Here is a 20309-nt window from a genome sequence, read left to right as displayed (position 1 = left end):
AACTCAAGAGGAGACAACTGCCTCTCCTGTGCCACACTGCAGCTCAAGCATAAAGAGAAATCAAGTTGCTCTCATGCTTCCCATTTTAATCTGTCTTTTCCTGAGTCACTGTCTCCCTCTACTGGCACGTCCAGAAATTGCCTTTCACTAACACTGCCAGTTATCAATCTTTCAGCACCTGACCATGGGGCGTTCTCTTCAAGGCTCTTCTATCCAGTGAGTCACAGGTAGTGAGTGTGGTAGGACTCAGATCAGGAGCCCCTCAATCTCTTATCTTACTTGTTCTTTACAAACCACTCTGCCTGGGTGCTCTTTGCTCCATCCGGGACAGGAGGAAAATGAACAGCTTTGACTGAGGGAGGTGGTACCAAGGGGGAAGGAACTCGGAGTGATGATCAAGAGAATCCCCAGAGGGAGGAGTCTGGAGCCCAGGAAATTAATTTAAGGGTTAGACTTAAAGGAACAGGGCTGTAAGGGCAAAGACAGGAGACAGAACCTGCATCATATTGTCGCCAGCGGGGAAGATGGCTCTGCCCTGGACAATATTACTGGCTCTCTCTGGTATCTATGTCCAGGGAGCTCAGGCATGGTGTTCGGAAGAGGATACTCTCGAACTCGATAAACTAGTCAGTGAACCTGACATAGTGAAGTTTGCTTTGAGTGCATTCCACAAAAAGAGCAAGGATGAATATGCCTACAGGGTGATACACATCATGAATTTCTTGAAAGTACAGGTAGGTGATCTTGTCCACTTGCTGTTTTCTGATAAAGCAGGCAGGACACTTTTGTCTTGGCTAGACATTTGCAACCCATGGCTGAGTTACATATAAATCATTTGGCTTCATTGTTTAGAATGCTTTTCTAAGTTACATATTCTTTTGAATTAAGTTTACTCACATAAAAATTACTATGCAATATTATCCTGTTTTATGATAGTACTTACTTAATTAAAGAATACATTTTAGATCAGGCATGGTGGTATACAAATGTAGTTCCAGCATTTTGAAAGCTGGTACAGGAAGATCTGGACTTTGATGCAATATAATAATAATAATAATAATAATAATAATAATTCACAGAATAAGCACTTCTAGGGAGATCTTTCTATTGAACAAAGAAAATATTTACACAAAAATCCCATAGGCAAAGACTGAAGATATGTCAAAAGCACCTTTAAAAGTTTTTGCTAGCATATATTTATTATGCACAATAACAGATTTCATCATGACACTTCATAAATGTACATAATGTATTTTCACCATATTCGCCTCCCATTACTCTCTGTATACCCCTTCCATCCTTGCTTAATTCTTTTCTCATACCTTTTTGTATTTGTCTTTGTACTTTGTACATTGTTGCTGTTATTGTTGTTGTTGATTATGATGATAATCAAATGAGTTTAATTGGAGTTTCTACTGAAACATGCTCAAGTGATATTTTAGAGAAGTATGGGCAACTTACAAGCATATTAAAAAATTAAAACAGTTTGAGGGTTGCAGAGGGATCTGTCAGTAAAGTGCTTACCACACAAATATGAGGACTAGAGTTTGGATCCTCATCACCTATGTAAAAAGCCTGGCTCAGAGATGCACACCTGCAATCCCAGTGTCTGAAAGGCAGAGACAGAAAAGTCTGGAGAGGGCCAGCTACTGACCAGCCTAGTGTGAGTCAGCCTCAGCTTCAGTGACATGTCCCGTGTCAAAAGGTAAGATGGAGAGCTGCTGAGGAACACTCCTGCTGTCACTCTAGGCTTTATGCACACACATGCACAAACAAGTCATTGGAAAAAATGAGGAAGTGAAAGGAAGAGAAACAAAAGGTAGGCTGGGAAAACTTGCTGACTGTCAGGACAAGCTAACTGTCCTGAGAACCACCTACCAGCTCAGCTCCTTATCTCAGTTAATTCCCTTCTACTCTGGGTCCTTGGCAGGCTCACATAGCCCATTCACCAACATCCTAAAATGGTGATGAATCTCCACAGAATGTCCTCAGGATGGCAATGCTCATCTCCTAATGCCACACTATGGTCATGGGGGAGGATTCCTCTTTCCTCAACAGAGGAAGGAAAGGCAGAGGGCTTGTACAAAGCCGAGACCTCTGGAAATCTCTTTAGAGCACCTAGCTGGTCCTGTTAGGTCTCTTATGCTGGAACCTTACCTGTGAGCTAAGACTATGACTTTGCTAGAGACAGAGTTGGTCTTGTGGGAAGAAAGGATGGAAAGAGTGAAAGACTAGGCAAAGAAGAAAGGGGATACAGTAGAAGGAAGCAGGAGGAAGATTTCCGAGCTCACACTATATAGAAACTCACCATATGAACAAAATACCCATGAAAGGAGTTACAGAGACAACGTTTGGAGCAAAGATGAAAGGATGGACTATCCAGAGAATACCCCACCCGATAATACATCCCATAATCAGCCACCAAACCCAGACACTATTGCATATGCCAGAAAGATTTTGCTGAAGGGACCCTGTTATAGCTGTCTTGTATGAGGTTATGCCAGTGCCTGGCAAATACAGAAGTGGATGCTCATAGTCATCTATAAAATAGAACACAGGGCTCCTAATGGAGAAGCTAGAGAAAGCACCCAAGGAGCTGAAGGGGTCTGTAACCCTATAGGTGGAACAACAATATGAACGAACCAGTACCCCCAGAGCTTGTATCTCTAGCTGCATATGTAGCAGAAGATGGCCTAGTCGGCCATCACTGGGCAGAGAGGGCCCTTGGTATTGCAAACTTTATATGCCCCAGTACAGGGGAATGCCAGGGCCAAGAAGTGGGAGTGGGTAGGTAGGGGAGCAGGGTGGAGAAGGATATAGGAAACTTTGGAATAGCATTTGAAATGTATATAAAGAAAATGTCTCATTAAAAAAAAAAAAGAAAGAAACTCACCATACAAGCTATCGTTCTAATTCAGTGTGCTGGTGAATAGTGACTGTAACGTGAGGATTTTCTTAATGTAGGTCAAATGACAGCATCCTGCAGATCTAGCTTTATCCCGTTGGGCTGAATTATCAGCAGAGCCAATACCCTACCAGAGCCTGACCTCTGGGAATGTAGGTTAGTTCAGGCGCCTACTGAGAGTGAAACCGAGGTTTCCTTTGGTTGAATAGAATATGAGGATTTGAGTTAGATGATACACTAATGGTATGTGACTCAGCCTCTAATTTCCCCTAGCCTCTACCAGACTGCCTCCTCCTAACCTTTAACTCTCTACACTAGAGACCATCCCCTCCAAAACTTTTCACCTTTAAGAAGGGAATGCTAGACCTTGGAAAAACTCCACACTCAAGAGAGAAGCCAGGTCTCTCCCAGTATTGAGACAAGTCTATGAATGGGTAGCCATAAGGGTCTGCTCACTTCGGTATTTTTCTGTATTCAGGAAGAACCACCACAAACTTTCTTCGTGAAGCTGAGGCTGACAAGAACCATCTGTATGAAATTTGAGAAAAGCCTAGACACCTGCCCCTTACCTGAACTGCAAAATGTAAGACAGAACATGAGTATCCACCCTTTCACCGTTGTGAGTACTGCAGAGAGTCAGGGGTGGGATACAAGAGCAGTGACAAAGCCATGCTTAGAGACCTGAGGAGGGGGCCAGTGGGCAAACTGCCCGAATTCCTTCTTAAGTCTTAAGGGCAAAAGATTCCTAAAAGGATGCAAGCTACAGAGGCCTGGCCAACCTTCTTCTCCAACTCTGGCCACTCACAAAAGTAGCTTTCTATTCCTTAGGCACCATAGCTTCAGAATGCTCATGTCTTCTTTGGTCCTGCATGCTGAGCCTGAGTAACAAATGCTCTTTGTCTGGTCTTCATTCTCCTCCCTTGGATTCAGGGGAAGGAGCCTACTGAATTCTGTTCTTATATTATGGAGCCTTCACTGACACACAGCCTGAAGAGGGGGTGAGAGAAGAGGCCCCACTGTCTTCCCTCCAGGCACTGTACCCCGAAGAAACTCTAGCACTTGTTTTGGGGGACAAGAAAAAGGGGCAGCCTAATTCTGGAAACATCCCCACTCAGGGGTGATAGACCCCTTATCAAGAATAATTAATATCTTAACTATTGACTTAAATCTGATAGTAGTCAATACCTTCTGGGACAGAACATCCCCTGCTGTTCCTAGGATCTTGCATCACAAAGCAATAGTCCAAAAGATTCTTTGGGGGCACTTAATGGGTGTGGACAATAAGAAAAAAAACTACTGGATCAAAGGGAATCCCTGATGCAGACAGCTCACCCTCCACCAGAGTTTGAGTTGGTGGTTACACCTGTAGACCAGAGCCTATTCTTTCAACTGCTAGCTAAGAATGGGATATGGTTGAATAGAGAGTGTTCCTGACAAAACACCCACAAGCTTCCTGAGCCTCCCCCACCCTCTGTCTCATTTTGATTGTTTCCTTAGATCCTCATCTGTTCCTTCAGCATCAGCAGCCCAGGCTCAAAACAGTTCAACCTGTTGAAAATGACTTGTTCTGAGGGGCTTCTCTGACTGGGACCCACCACAAGGATCTACTTACAGCACTGATCCAGTCCTGCTCCTTGCTCTGAGGATACTGCCATTCATAGGAATCAGCAATTACAGGCTTAAGAAGCTGTGCAAGTGTCTGCAGTTTCATGTCCTGGAATTTTAGAAATGCCCCTTTGTACAGATTCATCACATAGAATTAGATCATTAAACACCAGCATGTAATAAACTTTGTGGGCTATGGGCATGAGGGTGGAAGCTGAGCACTTAGTGGAGTTATCTCAGCAAGATAGCTTGGTGGCCATCCTTCTAGACCTCATGAGTTGTCCCAGATACCACCATCTCTCATGACATGACCCACATGGCCAGGGATATGAATGTTTACCTGTCCCTCCTACCAGGACATCCCATGTACACTGTAGATGAAGGCAAGTCTCAAATTCCTCTCAACACAGATGGTCTGTACTCTTGAGCAAATTCCTCACATATTTTTTCCAAGTCTCTGAAGTTGGTACATGTAGGATGGACTGTAGTCTCACTGTTCAGGGAGTGGTCTCCACAAACAGCAGCAGCATCTCCTTGGCACCGCTTAGTAATGGGCAACATTAGAAACTTCTGCTCTTGAAAAGGGAACCATATCTAAAAATCTTTAGGGAACACGTCATAATACATATTTGAGAAGCACTTATGAAGTAGAAAACACTAAGTCCTACCTGAGACACCTGTACCAGGGTCCAACACCCTATAGAAGCCAGAGAAGAATAACTGTTCTGACATTTTGGAGTGCCTGTGTATCTAGGCCAACTATCTCCATTTTGCCTTTGTTTCTTGTCAAACATAGATTCTGCAGAGACTGATGAGAGTGGCAGTGTTTCAATAAGACTGTTGAAAACTATGTAGTGACCACTTTGGCCTTTGACCACAGTTGCCCACCTCTGACACTGAAGAGACCCTTCCTGTGCACCTGTCCCTGGTATTTGCAAGTACTGCTCCCATCTAAAGCACCAGCACCTCCCTGATCTATGTTAGGGCGTGGCACCAAAAGAATCTCATCAGCAGGCCATTTATACAATGCAGGTGTAGAAAGGTCAAGTCTGGGAAGGAGACCACAGTGGGGTAGGAGGCAAACATCAGCCTGACAACTTCAGACTACCCAATTCCACAGAAAAATCTCATATTAATCACCAAGTTTTCTAGCAGGATAAAGCTCTATGAGCTATACTCTGGACTCCAGAAAGAGACCTTCATTCTCTCTACATTAAATAGCATACTCTTTAAATTCCTTTCCATGGATATGTCTTCACTATTTATCTTCACCCACTGTGGTGGTTTGAAGAAGAAGGGCCCGCATAGGTTCATATATTTGAATGCTTAGCCACCAGAGAGGGCAACTGTTTGCTAGAATTAGAAAGATCAGGAGGTAGTGACCTTTTGAAGTAGGTGTGGCCTTGTTGGAGGAATTCTATCAGTGAATGTAGCCCCCCTCTTTATTTCTCCATTCCATGCCTCTTTCTTGCCCTGCCCCTCTCCCCCACTTTCTCTGCCTGTAGATTATCAGGATGTAGCTTTCAACTACTTCTCCAGCATCATTCCTGGCATGCCTCTTGCTATGCTCCCTACCATGATGAAAACAGACTATGCTTCCAAAACTCTAAGCAAGGCCCCAATTAAATGCTTTCTCTTATAAGAATTGCAGTGGTCATGGTATATCTTCACATCAATAGAACAGTTACTAAGACACTTACTAATAATGAACTTTAGAAAGACTACTGTCCCCTAGATGCTTATTGTAACCCAATGTTTATCCTTCCTCCACTCCCAGACTACTGACCTAGTAGCATAACAAGAGTCAGATATTTTTCATTTTTCATTAGCCTCAAGAAATAGTGATCTTTCCAGTCTATGAGCCGTGCTCTGTGATAGATTCAGACCACACCACAAGTAGGAGTCACCTGAAAAGTCATTGAGCAGAGATTTACTAAATTCTAGATGAATAAGAATAAGAACAACATACCTAATGATAAAGAAAATGGAAGTGTTCTCATCCACCAGCTATCAGTTTGCAGAGCGGTGCCTCTAGACAGGAGTTATGCTACTTTGAACTCAAACATCCTGGTTTCTCAGTAGCATTTTACGCCTGGGAGAGCTCCAGAACTGCAGTTCTCACGTCAATGCCCCCAAACAAACTGTTTGGGTTTTTCTAGTTTTTATAAATTATGATGTGTGCTGGATATTTCTTCTTTTATCTTCTTGTGAATATATTTGGTTATTGCCTTCTTTGTCCTGACCCTAGATGAAAAATAAACATCACTCTCCCCACTCTCAAGGCTCAGGGATCATTGCAGAAGTAGAGTTAGGGAGATTTTAAAAGCCAATATACCAAACGCAGACACTATTGCATATGCCAGCAAGATTTTGCTGAAAAGCCCCTTAATATAGTTGTCTCTTGTGAGGCTATGCCAGTGCCTGGAAAATACAGAAGTGGATGCTCACAGTCATCTATAGGATGGAACATAGGGTCTCCAATGGAGAAACTAGAGAAAGTACTCAAGGAGCTGAAGGGGTCTGCAACCCTATAGGTGGAACAACAATATGAACTAATCAGTACCCCCAGAGCTTGTGTCTCTAGCTGCATATATATCAGAAGATGGCCTAGTCGGCCATCATTGGGAAGAGAGGCCCCTTGGTCTTGCAAACTTTATATGCCCCAGTACAGGAGAACACCAGGGCCAAGAAGTGGGAGTGGGTGGATAGGGGAGCAGGGTGGGAGGAGGGTTTGGGGAACTTTTGGGATAGCATTTGAAATGTAAATGAAGAAAATATCTAATTAAAAAAGCCAATATAATAGATGACTGCAACAAAACAGTGTTCTTTGGATGTGGAGGGGATGCTGTATATATAGACTCACAGCAGCTGTGACTGCATGCACAAGATCAGCACAAGATCAAGCCAGCATGGGTGAAGGCAGAGTTCATGAAGTCCCACCCCTACCTGAAAAGACACTGGTAGTTGATGGATGCTCAGGGAAGTAGAGTCAGTTTTGCTCAGGGATGCAGCCCTTCGAGGCTACCCATGATCAGGTAGATGGTCTCACATCCATGCATACACTGACACCACTAAATAGACTCAATGCATTTTTTAAGAGTAAAGGGGGATTAGAAGTTCAAGGTCATTCTCAGTTACACAGTGAGTTCAAAGCCAGCCAAAGCTATATGAGATCATGTGTCAAAAAACAAAAGGTCCACCTTCGAAATGTGTACATTAACATCCAGAGGCAACTACCACTATCAGCCCTAATCAGAGAAGCCTCTATTTTCCAGTGAACTGCAATGAAGGCAGAATCTTTTGTTTTGTTTTGTTTTGTTTTGTTTATTTTTTATTAGGTATTTTCCTCATTTACATTTCCAATGCTATCCCAAAAGTCCCCCATACCATCCCCCCCCACTCCCCTACCCACCCACTCCCACTTTTTGGCCCTGGCATTCCCCTGTACCAGGGCATATAAAGTTTGCATGTCCAATGGGCCTCTCTTTCCAGTGATGGCCAACTAGGCCATCTTTTGATACAGATGCAGCTAGAGTCAAGAGCTCCGGGGTACTGGTTAGTTCATAATGTTGTTCCACCTATAGGGTTGCAGATCCCTTTAGCTCCTTGGGTACTTTCTCTAGCTCCTCCATTGGGGGTCCTGTGATCCATCCAATAGCTGACTGTGAGCATCCACTTATGTGTTTGCTAGGCCCCGGCATAGTCTCACAAGAGACAGCTACATCTGGGTCCTTTCAGCAAAATCTTGCTAGTGTATGCAATGGTGTCAGCGTTTGGAGGCTGATTATGGGATGGATACCTGGATATGGCAGTCTCTAGATGGTCCATCCTTTTGTCTCAGCTCCAAACTTTGTCTCTGTAACTCCTTCCATGGGTGTTTTGTTCCCAATTCTAAGAAGGGGCAAAGTGTCCACACTTTGAGATCTTCTTTAATTTCTTTTGAAGGCAGAATCTTAAGGCTTCACTCTGTGCTAAGAAGTGTGAGCTGAATGCTCAGCTCTAAAAAAGACACATAAACTATACCATGGCTCAGAAGAGGGAGTAGAAATTTGTTAGGAAGTGGAAGATGGTTAAGAAGAGAAGGGCTGTGAAATGCCATCCTTTGTCCTGACATAGCCATGATAATCAACTTTCAACAACCTGTATGACAATATGGAGTCTGTACAAGAATGGGCCCATCAAAAGCCAAGCAAGGATAAGGAGGGACTGGGGGGTCCTTATTCCTCACTGCTAAACTAACTGTATCCTAAAGATAAATTTAGGGGAACAGAGATCCATTGCTTTCAGTTGTATACCCTCTGGTAACCATAACTGGCTCCAGTGCGTAGGTCCAATCCAGTGGTCACACAGATGGTCTAATTAAATGGTCCTACAGCAAAACCAAGAGTCATGAATCTGGGAAGAGGATGGGTAGGAATGGGGACTGAAATGAGTAGGAAGAAGATAAGAGAGAGTGTAGGGAGAAAGTAATGTTTTGTAAATATGTATAAAATTGTCAAAGAAATAACTATAACGATTTTAAACATAAAAAGTGAAATTTATGGTTTTAAGATAATACGTATTTTAAATAATTATAACCAATAAAACATCTAGAGACTGCCATATCCAGGGATCCATCCCATAATTAGCCTCCAAACGATGACACCATTGCATACACTAGCAAGTGTTTGTTGCAAGGACTGTGATATAGCTGTCTCTTGTGAGACTAGGCCGGGGCCTAGCAAACACAGAAGTGGATGCTCACAGTCAGCTATTGGATGGATCACAGGGCCCCCAATGGAGGAGCTAGAGAAAGTATCCAAGGAGCTAAAGAGATCTGCAACCCTGTAGGTGCAACATTATGAACTAACCAGTACCCCGGAGCTCTTGACTCTAGCTGCATATGTATCAAAAGATGGCCTAGTTGACCATCACTGGAAAGAGATGCCCATTGGACATGCAAACTTTATATGCCCCAGTACAGGGGAATGCCAGGGCCAAAAAATGGGAATGGGTGAGTAGGGGAGTGAGGGGGAGGGTGTGGGGGACTTTTGGGATAGCATTGGAAATGTAATTGAGGAAAATACGTAATTAAAAAAACAACAACATAATATCAAATTAAGGCATGAACTTACAGGCTGAGTGTGGTAGTACATGACTTTAATTCCAGCACTCAGGAAACAAAGGTAGGAAGATCTCTGTGAGTTGAAACCAGCCTGGTCTACATAGTGAATTCCTTGACAATCAGGACTCTGTAGAGAGGCCCTGTCTCAAACTAACTAACTAACTAACTAACTAACTAACTAACTAACTAACTAACAAAAAGCAAAACAGAAAACATGGACTTACATAAGAAGTCAATAAAATTAGGTACGTTGTAGAAAGTAATCAAATGTTACGGAGATTGAAAAAGAGACAATTCAATGAAGAAATAGTTCATGCCAGTGCACTTGAACTCTAGGTTCTAAAAATGCCCATTTCCCCCAAAATCAGTCTGTATATTCCACAGAATTTTTTTAAAAAAACTTTATTTTGTGTGTATTAATAGGAAAACTAATACATATTAGATTTTTATAAAACCCACATTGGCCAGGCAAAGGAAGAGTCAGTCAATGGAAAAGGAGCAAGATGTGCAATTGATGTAGTCTCACTGATGCAGGTAAATATGTGTCCAAAACTTTAGCTATATGGTACCCATGCCATTGTAGACCATGAGAAACTGACTGTCCATAGATAGTTTAGGGGGAAACTGGGCTTCTCCTTTGTACCACCAACAAAAACTCACTCAAGGTGTGCCTGATTTTGAAAAAAGGGGCAACATTTTATAAAGATGATTCAGGACTCTTTGTGCATGTATTAATATTTCAGTTGCACTATTTATATGTGAAAATTGTCACAGTAAAAAATGATGAGAAAAGTTGCAACATTTTATGATAATTAATATATTTAGAATTATAGTTGGATTAACAAACATTTGAGAAAATACAGATTAAATGACTCTGCAAATATGATATTTATGGATAGACCAAAAGCCATTTGAATAAATAAATAATAAAAGTAAATTTCCTCAAAAAACTCAAAAATAAAATAAATTTTCTAGGTCCACCAAACACTAAAGGACAAAATAATCTCAATTTCACACAGTCTTAAAGTCAAATTTCCTTTGATTTCAAGGAAAACAGGAAGAGTGCAATATTTTCATACTTATAGAATACAATAAAAATAATTTTGACAGTAAATATAAAATGGGCAAATTCTAAATAAATAAAGGGCAATAAGAATTCAATGATATTCAAAGAAATAAATGAAAAATCACAGGAAAAGTAGTAACAAGAACAGAGAGGAGTTAGCTAACAGGTATAAATCTCCTGACCTGATCATGTTTTGTGAGAATAGCCTTTCTCTCTTGGCATCAACGGAAATGAGGTGATAAAAAAAATGTTACTTTCCATGGCTGTCTATACTGCAAGAATTACAACTGTCCACAAAACAATTGTGAATTATCTTGCTGAAATTGGTTTAGGTAACAGAATTGCCCAGGACTACAAAGAGTCAGGAAGCCCTGAGCTGAGACAGGAATCACTGGCAGTTATAGTGAGAACTGGCAGTGGGCTGGCATTTGAGTGAGTCCTACAGCCACCCAGAGGGATCTTATGGAGGTTCAGCAACCATGATCAAGAGCTACCTAGGCCACAGCATGCTCAGGTCAATCAATAGTAGTAAACTGAAAGGAAGTTAGGGCACACATACACACATGCCCACACATGTGCACACACACACACAGAATGAGAGAGAGAGACAGAGACAGAGACAGAGAGACAGCGAGACAGAGAGACTAAAAGAAAGTATTTTTATAATTAATCCCATGATTCTCCTCTTCGGGGTTCTACTATCTCCTGATCTAAGGCTGGGACAAGCAAGGCAGAACAGGAGCAGCTCTGAATACTGACCTAAAGAGCTGGACCTAGTCCATGTCCACAAGGTCACTCTACAGTTAAACTTGCTGCCATGGTTGGTCAACGGGTTCCAACAGGATACACTTAGCTCCTATCTGCTGGAACATGATGGACCCAGGACTCTAGTTCTGCTGGGACCAGGGTAGAGCTTAGATCATGGGTAACAGCCTAAAATTTGGGGAAGGTTTGTGATCCTAGATCACTAGGGCCAACATGGTTGGCATAGCAGGCCAGTTCCCTATGGGATGTCTAGATTCTATGGCCAATTCTTATTCAGGGTGGGGCTAGAGTCTCAGATTGTGGGCCATCTGGGTAAAGAGGTTGGTTGTGGATTATATCCTAGTTGTAGATTTATAAAGTACATCAGATGTTGGCATCCAAAGCAGAATCTAGTCTTCTCTCACCAGCAGAAAGAATGTCTCTGTTTCCTGCAGTTGGATCAGGCTGATAAGAGTAATGTAAACCCTCCCTTCCTGCTCAGTGTGTCTCCTCATACTTCTGTGCTTACCCAAGGTGCTGAAATCTCACCTGATTTCTGATAGTTTGTGACGATAGTTTCACGTGCACACAGTTGGCAAACTTGAGTTTTCTGTAAGAGAGTACTAACAAGTCCTCTCCTACCACCTGGCTGATGCCATGCCCAGTGATTATTTTAAGAACTATGTGAGGGGTGGGGGGAGTATGTGTATACATGGGTACATGTGAGGACCCTAGGATTCAAATTCAGGTTCTCTGCAAGAGCAGTACAGGCTTTTAACTGCTGAGCCATCTCTCCAGCCCACACCCAATGAGTTTTAGTAAGCACTAAATTGTTCTCTGCTACTAGTCTTGAGGTTTTCCAGCTCAATATTCTTAACTATTTTATTGACATCTTGACCGACTGAAAAGTCAAGCAATAAGTAATTATTTAGTAACTATAAACCCAACTTGTTACTCTTTTCACCCGGGGAAGCCTGTAAACTTCTTTCTGGAAATCAGAGGCTGAACACATATGCTAGGGTAAGAGTGTCAGAGACCTGGGCCCTTCTTGGATATTTAGTGTCCTAGGAGACCACAGTCATTGTACTTCTGTATTTGTGTGGCAATAGTTCTTGTACAGCTTGCTTACTAATGTATCCTGTGATCCCCTTAGGGGCTTCAAAGTGTGGGCAAAATTTTAGAAACTCAAATTGTCCGCACCACTGGCCCATGGTACTTCCTCTAAAATTATACACAAAACATGTTCAGAAATGCAATATTTAATGAGCTATTCTACATGATGAAACAACAGCAATGTACACTTTCCCCTCATTATTATCCACATATCCAGTCTTGATACTGCACAATGCTGCAAAACAAGGAAAATGAGCACAGAGGTTCTGCCAAGGGTAACCCCTTCACGGATGCAGAGAAGTACGTGACCAGTCCATGGGTGACTCCCATCAGAGAAACTATGAGCACACACTCCTGAAGAGCTTGAATTTTGTTATCCAGGGATAGGTACCGACAGTAAACAGGCAGGTGAAGGTCTGAGGAAAAATAATAAGAAAAGACAGTGAAAAAAAGAGGGTGAGAAAGTTGGTGGATTGTACTCTGAACAGCCGACATTTCACCCTTTCCCTTCCATAGAAGGAGAAAAACATCTTCAGACTGCCCAGTGAACCCTTGGCAAATATTGACTTGCGTCTTGATCTGAAGCACCATGGAAATCTAAGAGTACTTGTTGCAACTCTCCCTCAACAAACAAAGACCTCAAGAAGAATATCTAGGATGTTCTTGTGTAATTCAAATGCCTAACAGTAATGGTAGAAAGCACCCTGTCAAGATTACCCACTGGGATAGTTAATTAGTTTTAATTGCCAACCTAACACAGTTTAGAATCATCTGGAAAGAGAATCTCAGTGAGAGATGCCCTAGATCAGGTTGGCCAGTGAGAATGTCAGTGGGGAGTTGTCTTGATTATATTAATTGTGGAAAGACCCAGCCTACAGTTGGTGGCACCATTTCCTGGGTTTGGAACCTGAAATACATTAGAGTGGGGAAAGGGAGCTAAGTACTAGAAGCCTGTGTATATTCATTTTTCTTTATTTCTGACTATGGGTTGTAGAGAGAATCTGCATGTACTGTATTGATGCATCATCTGTTTAGTAAAAAGCATATAGGAAAGGGTAGACTAGAAAGCAGGACATCCGGTAGGCAGAGAGGGTTCTGGGATTGAGCCAAGTGAAGGAGTCTCCTCAGGACATGAAAGAGGATAGACACATGAGAGCTGAGCAGAGGTAACTAGCCACATGGCAGAAATTAAATTAGAATAAATGGGATATTTAGTTATGATCTAATTAAGGAACCAACCAAAGCTTATGGCCAAGGTGTTTGTAAATATAACTGAGTCTCAGAGTCATTCCAGGAGCTTGGATCCCAGAGGAGAAACTAGGAATCAACAATGGATGTCATATGACTACCTGCTTTAAGTTCCTGCTGCCTTGAGGTCTCTGATAATTGGAGTTGTGAGTAAAATATACCCTTTCTCCCAAGAGATGCTTTTTGTCAGGGTATTTTATCAAAGCAACACAAATGAAACTAGAACAAGCCACCCTTAGGTTTAGCCTATCAGATAATGTATTAGTGAAACCTCTGATAAGATGCTCAACTGATGCTAGATAGAGTTGTCCTCACAGTCAAGCTTTACCTTGTCCTGGTTCACCAGAACAAGGGCCCCAAGGCCAGACCTGAAAGGGATGAGAGTGGGGCTCCTCCTCACTTTTCACTTTCAGACATTGTGTCAGGGTAGGACCCTAAGAACTGCACATTCAGACAAAAGTTATGTTAGAGCCATCCAGACTTCTTCTGCTGATGGCAATGAAGGAAAATGAAGATAAGGTAATGGGTAACCCTTTGTATATCCAGAACACAGGATCAAAAGAGATACAAGCATTGTAAGGCTATGAAATCTAGGGAGCAGCTTCAGTGAAGCAGTGGGTAGTGTTGAGAGCTCAGGTTGGTTAGTGCTCTGTATGTGCCTCGTTGGGATGCATGTTACCTCCACATTGTGGCTCAGAGAGTCCTGAGGAGCCTTGAACCTGCCCATCCTCGGGTCCCTAGGCATGGCTCTGTCACTTGTTCTTGCACTCCACCCAGTCCCCCTGTAGCATCCACAACTGTGAAAATTAAGAGGACTGGTGTCCTGCCTTACATTATTCAGACCATGGCTCTCCTGAAAGGGGCAAATATCGAGACTCTCCTCAAATTTCTTGCATATGGTTCTACGCAGCTGAAGCCTCATGGAATACACGGTTGGAAAATTTACCTGTAAACCGAAAAAGATTAAAATTAACAGATCCATTTGCCACTTAAGAGGCTATGTGACTGCGCTCAATATAGGAAGAGACCCAGAATCCTCTCCTTTTGGAGTTCCTCGAGGCCTGGAGTAAACTCTATGAAGACAGAAGCCAGGGTAGTAGTCTCTAGATTAGAGAGTTAAGATTCAAGAGCAGGAACCTGTTAGAAATCAGAGAAGTCAAGATCAGTCCATACTATTATCTCCAGACTCTATATTATTAAGTTGTAAAAAGTTTCCTGTGAAAGCTATCTAAGAGGAAAAGAAAAAAGACCCTAAGTGGGGAAAGGCAAAAAATTCTCCTTTCTCTTCCCTCATCTCTTTGTCCTCAGTACTTATACATCCTTCAGTATACATGATCACATGTAACAAAGTTCATCACAAGTTCTCACAAAAAATCAAATCGTAAATTGAAATAGAAGTTTTCAACAGTGAATGTTTACATGCATATCCATTAGGAGTAATTATCTGGCTAAACATCCACCACCTATCTCAACTCCACAGGTTCACTGATTGTTTAAAACCATGACTAAGTTATTAGTGAAGTTTTGTATAGATAAACCCAGTCAATATTTTATCTTCTGTCCTAGCACCTATAATAAATCATTAGTTCCCTTTTTATGACCTTAAGTTAATTGTTTTACAACCTCTTGGAATGTGCCCTGGGTAGGAGAAAGTCTGGTTACCATCTAAGAGAAATTAACTGGTGAAACTTGGGAGACTGGCAGAGTTCTCTTTGCAGCTTTGACTATCAGAAAAGGACCTAATAGCAGCCCCATTATAAAAGAGCTTAATAATCATTGATATAATTTTAGGAATTCTTATAGGATCATCATTAAGACTTAAGTCATCTATTTGTCTACATAGCATCACTACAAGTCAGTACATCTTCATGGATCTGCAGAGATCTGCTCTAAAGGGGTGTGCTCCTACTTAGTGATTGTTATATATTTTTAATAATAACAGGAAAAGCACATTAATAGCAGGAATATTTCCTAAAATGAGTCCCTTACAGCCTTGCTTAATAAGGGCATGCCTGTTGCAGATTATATAATAATCCGAAGCAGGCCATTTCAGGATGACCACCTGCTAGTGATTAGCTTGTCCCTTTATGGCTCCTGACAATGTGTAACTTGCAAAAGGTGGATTGCTCTCTCCAATTCTTCATGGACTAGCAGGTACATTCCGACAAGACAGAAAAGGACACTTACCTTCTCCCTCCAGGAACTCATGATATGTTCCATCCTGTAGGCATATTCATCCTGACTTTCCTGGTTGAATGTGTTCACGGCAAATTCCACTGTGGGAATGAAATGAACAGATCTGTTTGTTTCTTTATTGGCCTTCGAGACAGGAGTGATGAGAACATGAAAACTCAGCAGAAGCAGCAGCATGGTGAGAGGCAGAGCTTTCTTTCTCAGTGGACAGGACATGGAGCCAGAACTCCACAGCTACTGCTTTGTCTGTCTTAGCTCTTCACTCCCACAGGAGTCTATCAGGCACAGCACCAACACATAATCTCTTCAGCTTGGGCAGACTCCTCCTCAGTTATCACAGTCATGTACATGCACACACATGCCACGCCCCCCCCACACCATTTTTCATTGCTGCCCAAGCATCTTCCAAACGTCCCTAAGGAAAAAACAAAGTCAACGTCTTCAACCATAGCAATGGTACCTGATCATATTTAGTGGGGAGAGCATCTGAGGAAGACAGATACAGACTGTGAAATTAAGAGAAATACTCAGGAAGTTATGATACTTTACAGTATGCTACATGTCTATAATGCCAGAATTGAGAAAGAATAGACATAAGAATTATGAGTTCATGGCTACCCTGGACTATGTCCTGAGACTCTGTTCTCAAAACAAAAACAACATCAACCAAATCATAGATGCAAACAGAGAGAGAAGTTACCATACTCATTATCCCACATGCACTTGCCACTGAGTCGGACTATAAAACAGAACCTGGAACTATGCTATAAGAATATATCTAGCCGCCGGGCAGTGGTGGTACACGAGGTGGAAGCAGGCAGATTTCTGAGTTCAAGACCAGCTTGGTCTACAAAGTGAGTTCCAGGACAGCAGGGCTACACAGAGAAACCCTGTCTTTAAAAAAAAAACTATATATATATATATATATATATATATACATACACACACACACACACACACACACACACACACACACACATATATATATATATATATATACATATATATATATATATATATATATATATCAATCAAGCCTTGCCCAACAAATTCCCCAGTCTTGATGCCCTATAGTGGGGAACATGCAAGAACGACAAAGATCCAAGTTCTGAGGCTTAGGCAGAACCTAGAAAAGTGTTAAGGCAAGGGGAAAGGTTTTTTTTTTTTTTTTTTTTAGAGAACTGACAAACTGAAAAGCTGAAGCCTGTGACCAACAAAGACCACTTGTCTGGAAGTTGTGGGTACAAGACTTGCATAGGAAACCAGCAAAATGGCTCAGCAAGTAAACACTCTTGCTGCTAACCCTGAGGACCCAAGTTTGATTCCCAGGATACTTTGGTGGAAGGACAAACAGACTCCCCCCAAGTTGTCCTCAGAGACATATCAAAGTGTGTATACTCATGCATTTCTCTCATACACATAGTAAACAGACAGACAAACAGACTAGGAGTCCAAACCAATATACAGGGAGTCTAAAAGGTGTGTCAGAGAGGCTGCCTGGCAGCAGGGTGGCTAGCAACTTCTGGAGTTCCTATCTACTCTCTGTAACCAAGACAGAGCTGCTATCTCAAGGGTGTTCTGAGTTCTCTGAACCTGAAGGGGGAAAAAAAAAGGCTGATTAGGACGTCTCCAGGTCCCAAATCTTTTTAGTTTCTTTCCCAGGAATAGTCGATTCTGTGGTTAATTGTTAGGAAAGAAAAGGCCTCTTTTCAGTGGAGAAGGGGGAAGACAGCAAAGGGCTATTTTCCCAGGAAATAGATAATGAAAAGCTACTTTTCCAAGGTGGACAGGAAGATAGAAACAACTTTCCCAAGGACATAAGGGGAGGCACTCTCTGAAGAAGAGCTTTTGGTTCTTGGGTAGCTCCAGTCACATGTATCTTTTCCAATAAAGCCTGCAGGAAACCTGCTGAATGGCCTTCAGAATGAATAACTTTTATTTTATTTTTTAAATTTTTTGAGTTAAACTTTTTTATCAATATTTTTATTATTGTTTCTCTTTATTTTTTAGTTTTACATTTTATTTTTCATCAATATTTTAACATAAATATTATTAGATGTGTTCTTTATTTACATTTCAAATGCTATCCCCTTTGCTAGTTTACCCTCCAAAAAGCCCCTATCCCCTCCCCCTCCCCCTGCTCCCCAACCAACCCACTCCCATTCCTGGTCCTGGCATTCCCCTATACTGGGGCATAGAGCCTTCACAGGACCTAGGGCCTCTCCTCCCATTGATGACTGACTAGGCCATCCTCTGATACATATACAACTAGAGCCACAAGTTCCACCATGTGTTTTCTTTGATGGTGGTATAGTTCCAAGGAGTTTCTGGGGGTACTGATTAGTTCATATTGATGTTCCTCCTATGGGGCTTCAGACCCCTTCAGCTCCCTGGGTACTTTCTCTAGCTCCTGTATTGGGGACCTTGTGCTCTGTTCAATGGATGACTGTGAGCATCCACTTCTTTCTGTATTTGCCAGGCACTGGCAGAGCCTCACAGAAGACAACTATATCAGGCTCCTGTCAGCAAGCTCTTATTGACATCTGCCTAGTGTCTGGGTTTGGTGATTGTTTATGGGATGGATCCCCAAGTGGGGCAGTCTCTGGATGGTCGTTCCTTCAGGATCTGCTCTGAATTTTGTCTCTATAACTTCTTCCATGGGTATTTTGTTCCCCTTCTAAAAAGGATTCTGAGCTTCTGGACTAATATCCAGTATTAGTATAAGTATCAGTTAGTACATATCATGTGTGTTCTTTTAGGATTGGGTTATCTCACTCAAGATGATATCCTCCAGATCCATCCACTTGTCTAAAAATTTCATAAATTCATTGTTTTTAATAGCTGCATAGTACTTCATTGTGTAAATGTACCACATTTTCTGTATCCACTCCTCTGCTGAGGGAAATCTGGGTTCTTTCCAGCTTCTGGCTATTATAAATAAGGCTTCTATGAACATAGTGGCACATGTGTCTTTATTACATGTTGGAGCATCTTCTGGGTATATGCCCAGGGGTGGTATTGCTGGCTCCTCAGGTAATACTATGTCCAGTTTTTTGAGGAACTACCAAACTGATTTCCAGAGTGGTTGTACCAGTTTGCAGTCCCACCAGCAATGGTGGAGTGTTCCTCTTTCTCCACATCCTCGCCAGCATTGGCTGTCACCTGAGTTTTTGAACATAGCCACTCTGACTGGTGTGAGGTGGAATCTCAGGGTTATTTTGATTCGCATTTCCCTGATGATTAAGGATGTTGAACATTTTTTAGGTGCTTCTCAGCCATTTGGTATTCCTCAGTTGAGAATTCTTTGTTTAGCTCTGTGCCCCAATTTTAATAGGGTTGTTTTGTTTAGTTTAGTTGTTTAGTTGCTGGGATTTAAACTCAGGACCTTCAGAAAAGCAGTTAGTGCTTTTAACAGCTGAGCCATTTCCCCAGCCCCCTAGTGTGGATCTTATACTGATGGTGTCAAAGAAGGCAAAGATCTGGATCCAGACCAATGGCTCATGCAACGAACATTTGCAAGGGAGTATATTGTGATGTGTCACAGTAGGGTACACTGTGATATCTACAGCTTCCACAATAAGATGTTTTCAAGGCTTTATTTTTGTTTGTTTCTATGTGTTTATTTGGGAGGGGGCATGTTGTAAGGGTGAAGGGTGAATATGAAGAGATTAGGAGATGAGCAGGACGGGGGTGCATTATGTGAAACAATGAATCAATTTTTTTAAAAGAAGTGTGGACAAAGGATATACTGCGAGACATACTGTCACACTCTACAGCTTTCACAATGGTTAGTTTTTCTTTTGGGGGAGAAGTTACAAGGGCAGTGGGTGGTTACAAAGGAATGGGAAATGAGTAGAATTAAGGTGCATGATGTAAAATTCACAAAAAATTAATATAAAGTTAAAAAAGAGAGAGAGAAGGGAGGAGAGGAGAGGAGAGGAGAGGAGAGGAGAGGAGAGGAGGGGAGGGAGGGGAGGGGAGGGGAGCCCAGCAGAAGGGGGTGAGACCATGAAGAAGTGATAAGGAGCAGTAAAGACAGCCTGATTTCAAGGCAGGGAGCCTAATTCTACAAGAATTTCTTTCCTAGACTCCCACAATCTGTTCCCAATCATCACAGATCTAGGACCACAAAAATGCCATTATATTTAACCCTTCAGCACAGCCAGGCACCAGGCCAAAGGAGGCAAAGTTGTATTATATCTGCTGTCTGACCCCATAACAGGATTCCATGAGTGGTAACCTCACCCATCACTCACAAAAGACAGGCAGTGTTAGTGGAAGCTGCTCTCTAGGGACAATGTGTTACCTTAATTGTCTCTCTGAGCTCCAGA

General features: G+C 42.1%; 2 protein-coding genes across 3 annotated transcripts; one reads left to right on the top strand and one right to left on the bottom strand.

Moving 5' to 3' along the window:
* The first annotated feature begins 442 nt into the window (after positions 1–442).
* Positions 443–6785, top strand: Cstdc2 (cystatin domain containing 2). Of its 2 annotated transcripts, none has more exons than XM_011239843.3 (3): positions 443–734; positions 3384–3524; positions 4403–6785. In XM_011239843.3, exons 1-3 carry the CDS (start codon positions 525–527, stop codon positions 4487–4489), a joined length of 438 nt encoding a protein of 145 aa, XP_011238145.1. In that variant the 5' UTR covers positions 443–524; the 3' UTR covers positions 4490–6785. The 2 variants fall into 2 exon arrangements, with proteins under 2 accessions (XP_011238145.1, NP_084236.1); NM_029960.3 differs by having other exon boundaries at positions 471–734; positions 3384–3488; positions 4403–4691.
* A 5882-nt stretch (positions 6786–12667) lies between these two features.
* On the bottom strand, positions 12668–16258 carry Cst9 (cystatin 9). The gene is made up of 3 exons (NM_009979.1): positions 15973–16258; positions 14618–14731; positions 12668–12953 (listed from the first exon to the last, which is right to left on the bottom strand). Exons 1-3 carry the CDS (start codon positions 16192–16194, stop codon positions 12876–12878), a joined length of 414 nt encoding a protein of 137 aa, NP_034109.1. The 5' UTR covers positions 16195–16258; the 3' UTR covers positions 12668–12875.
* Positions 16259–20309: the final 4051 nt, after the last annotated feature.

The sequence above is a fragment of the Mus musculus genome, chromosome 2 (genome assembly GCF_000001635.26).
Source record: "Mus musculus strain C57BL/6J chromosome 2, GRCm38.p6 C57BL/6J".
Taxonomy (NCBI): domain Eukaryota; kingdom Metazoa; phylum Chordata; class Mammalia; order Rodentia; family Muridae; genus Mus; species Mus musculus.
Note: the sequence above shows the minus strand (reverse complement) of the source record. Positions and strands in the feature narration are given on the sequence as shown.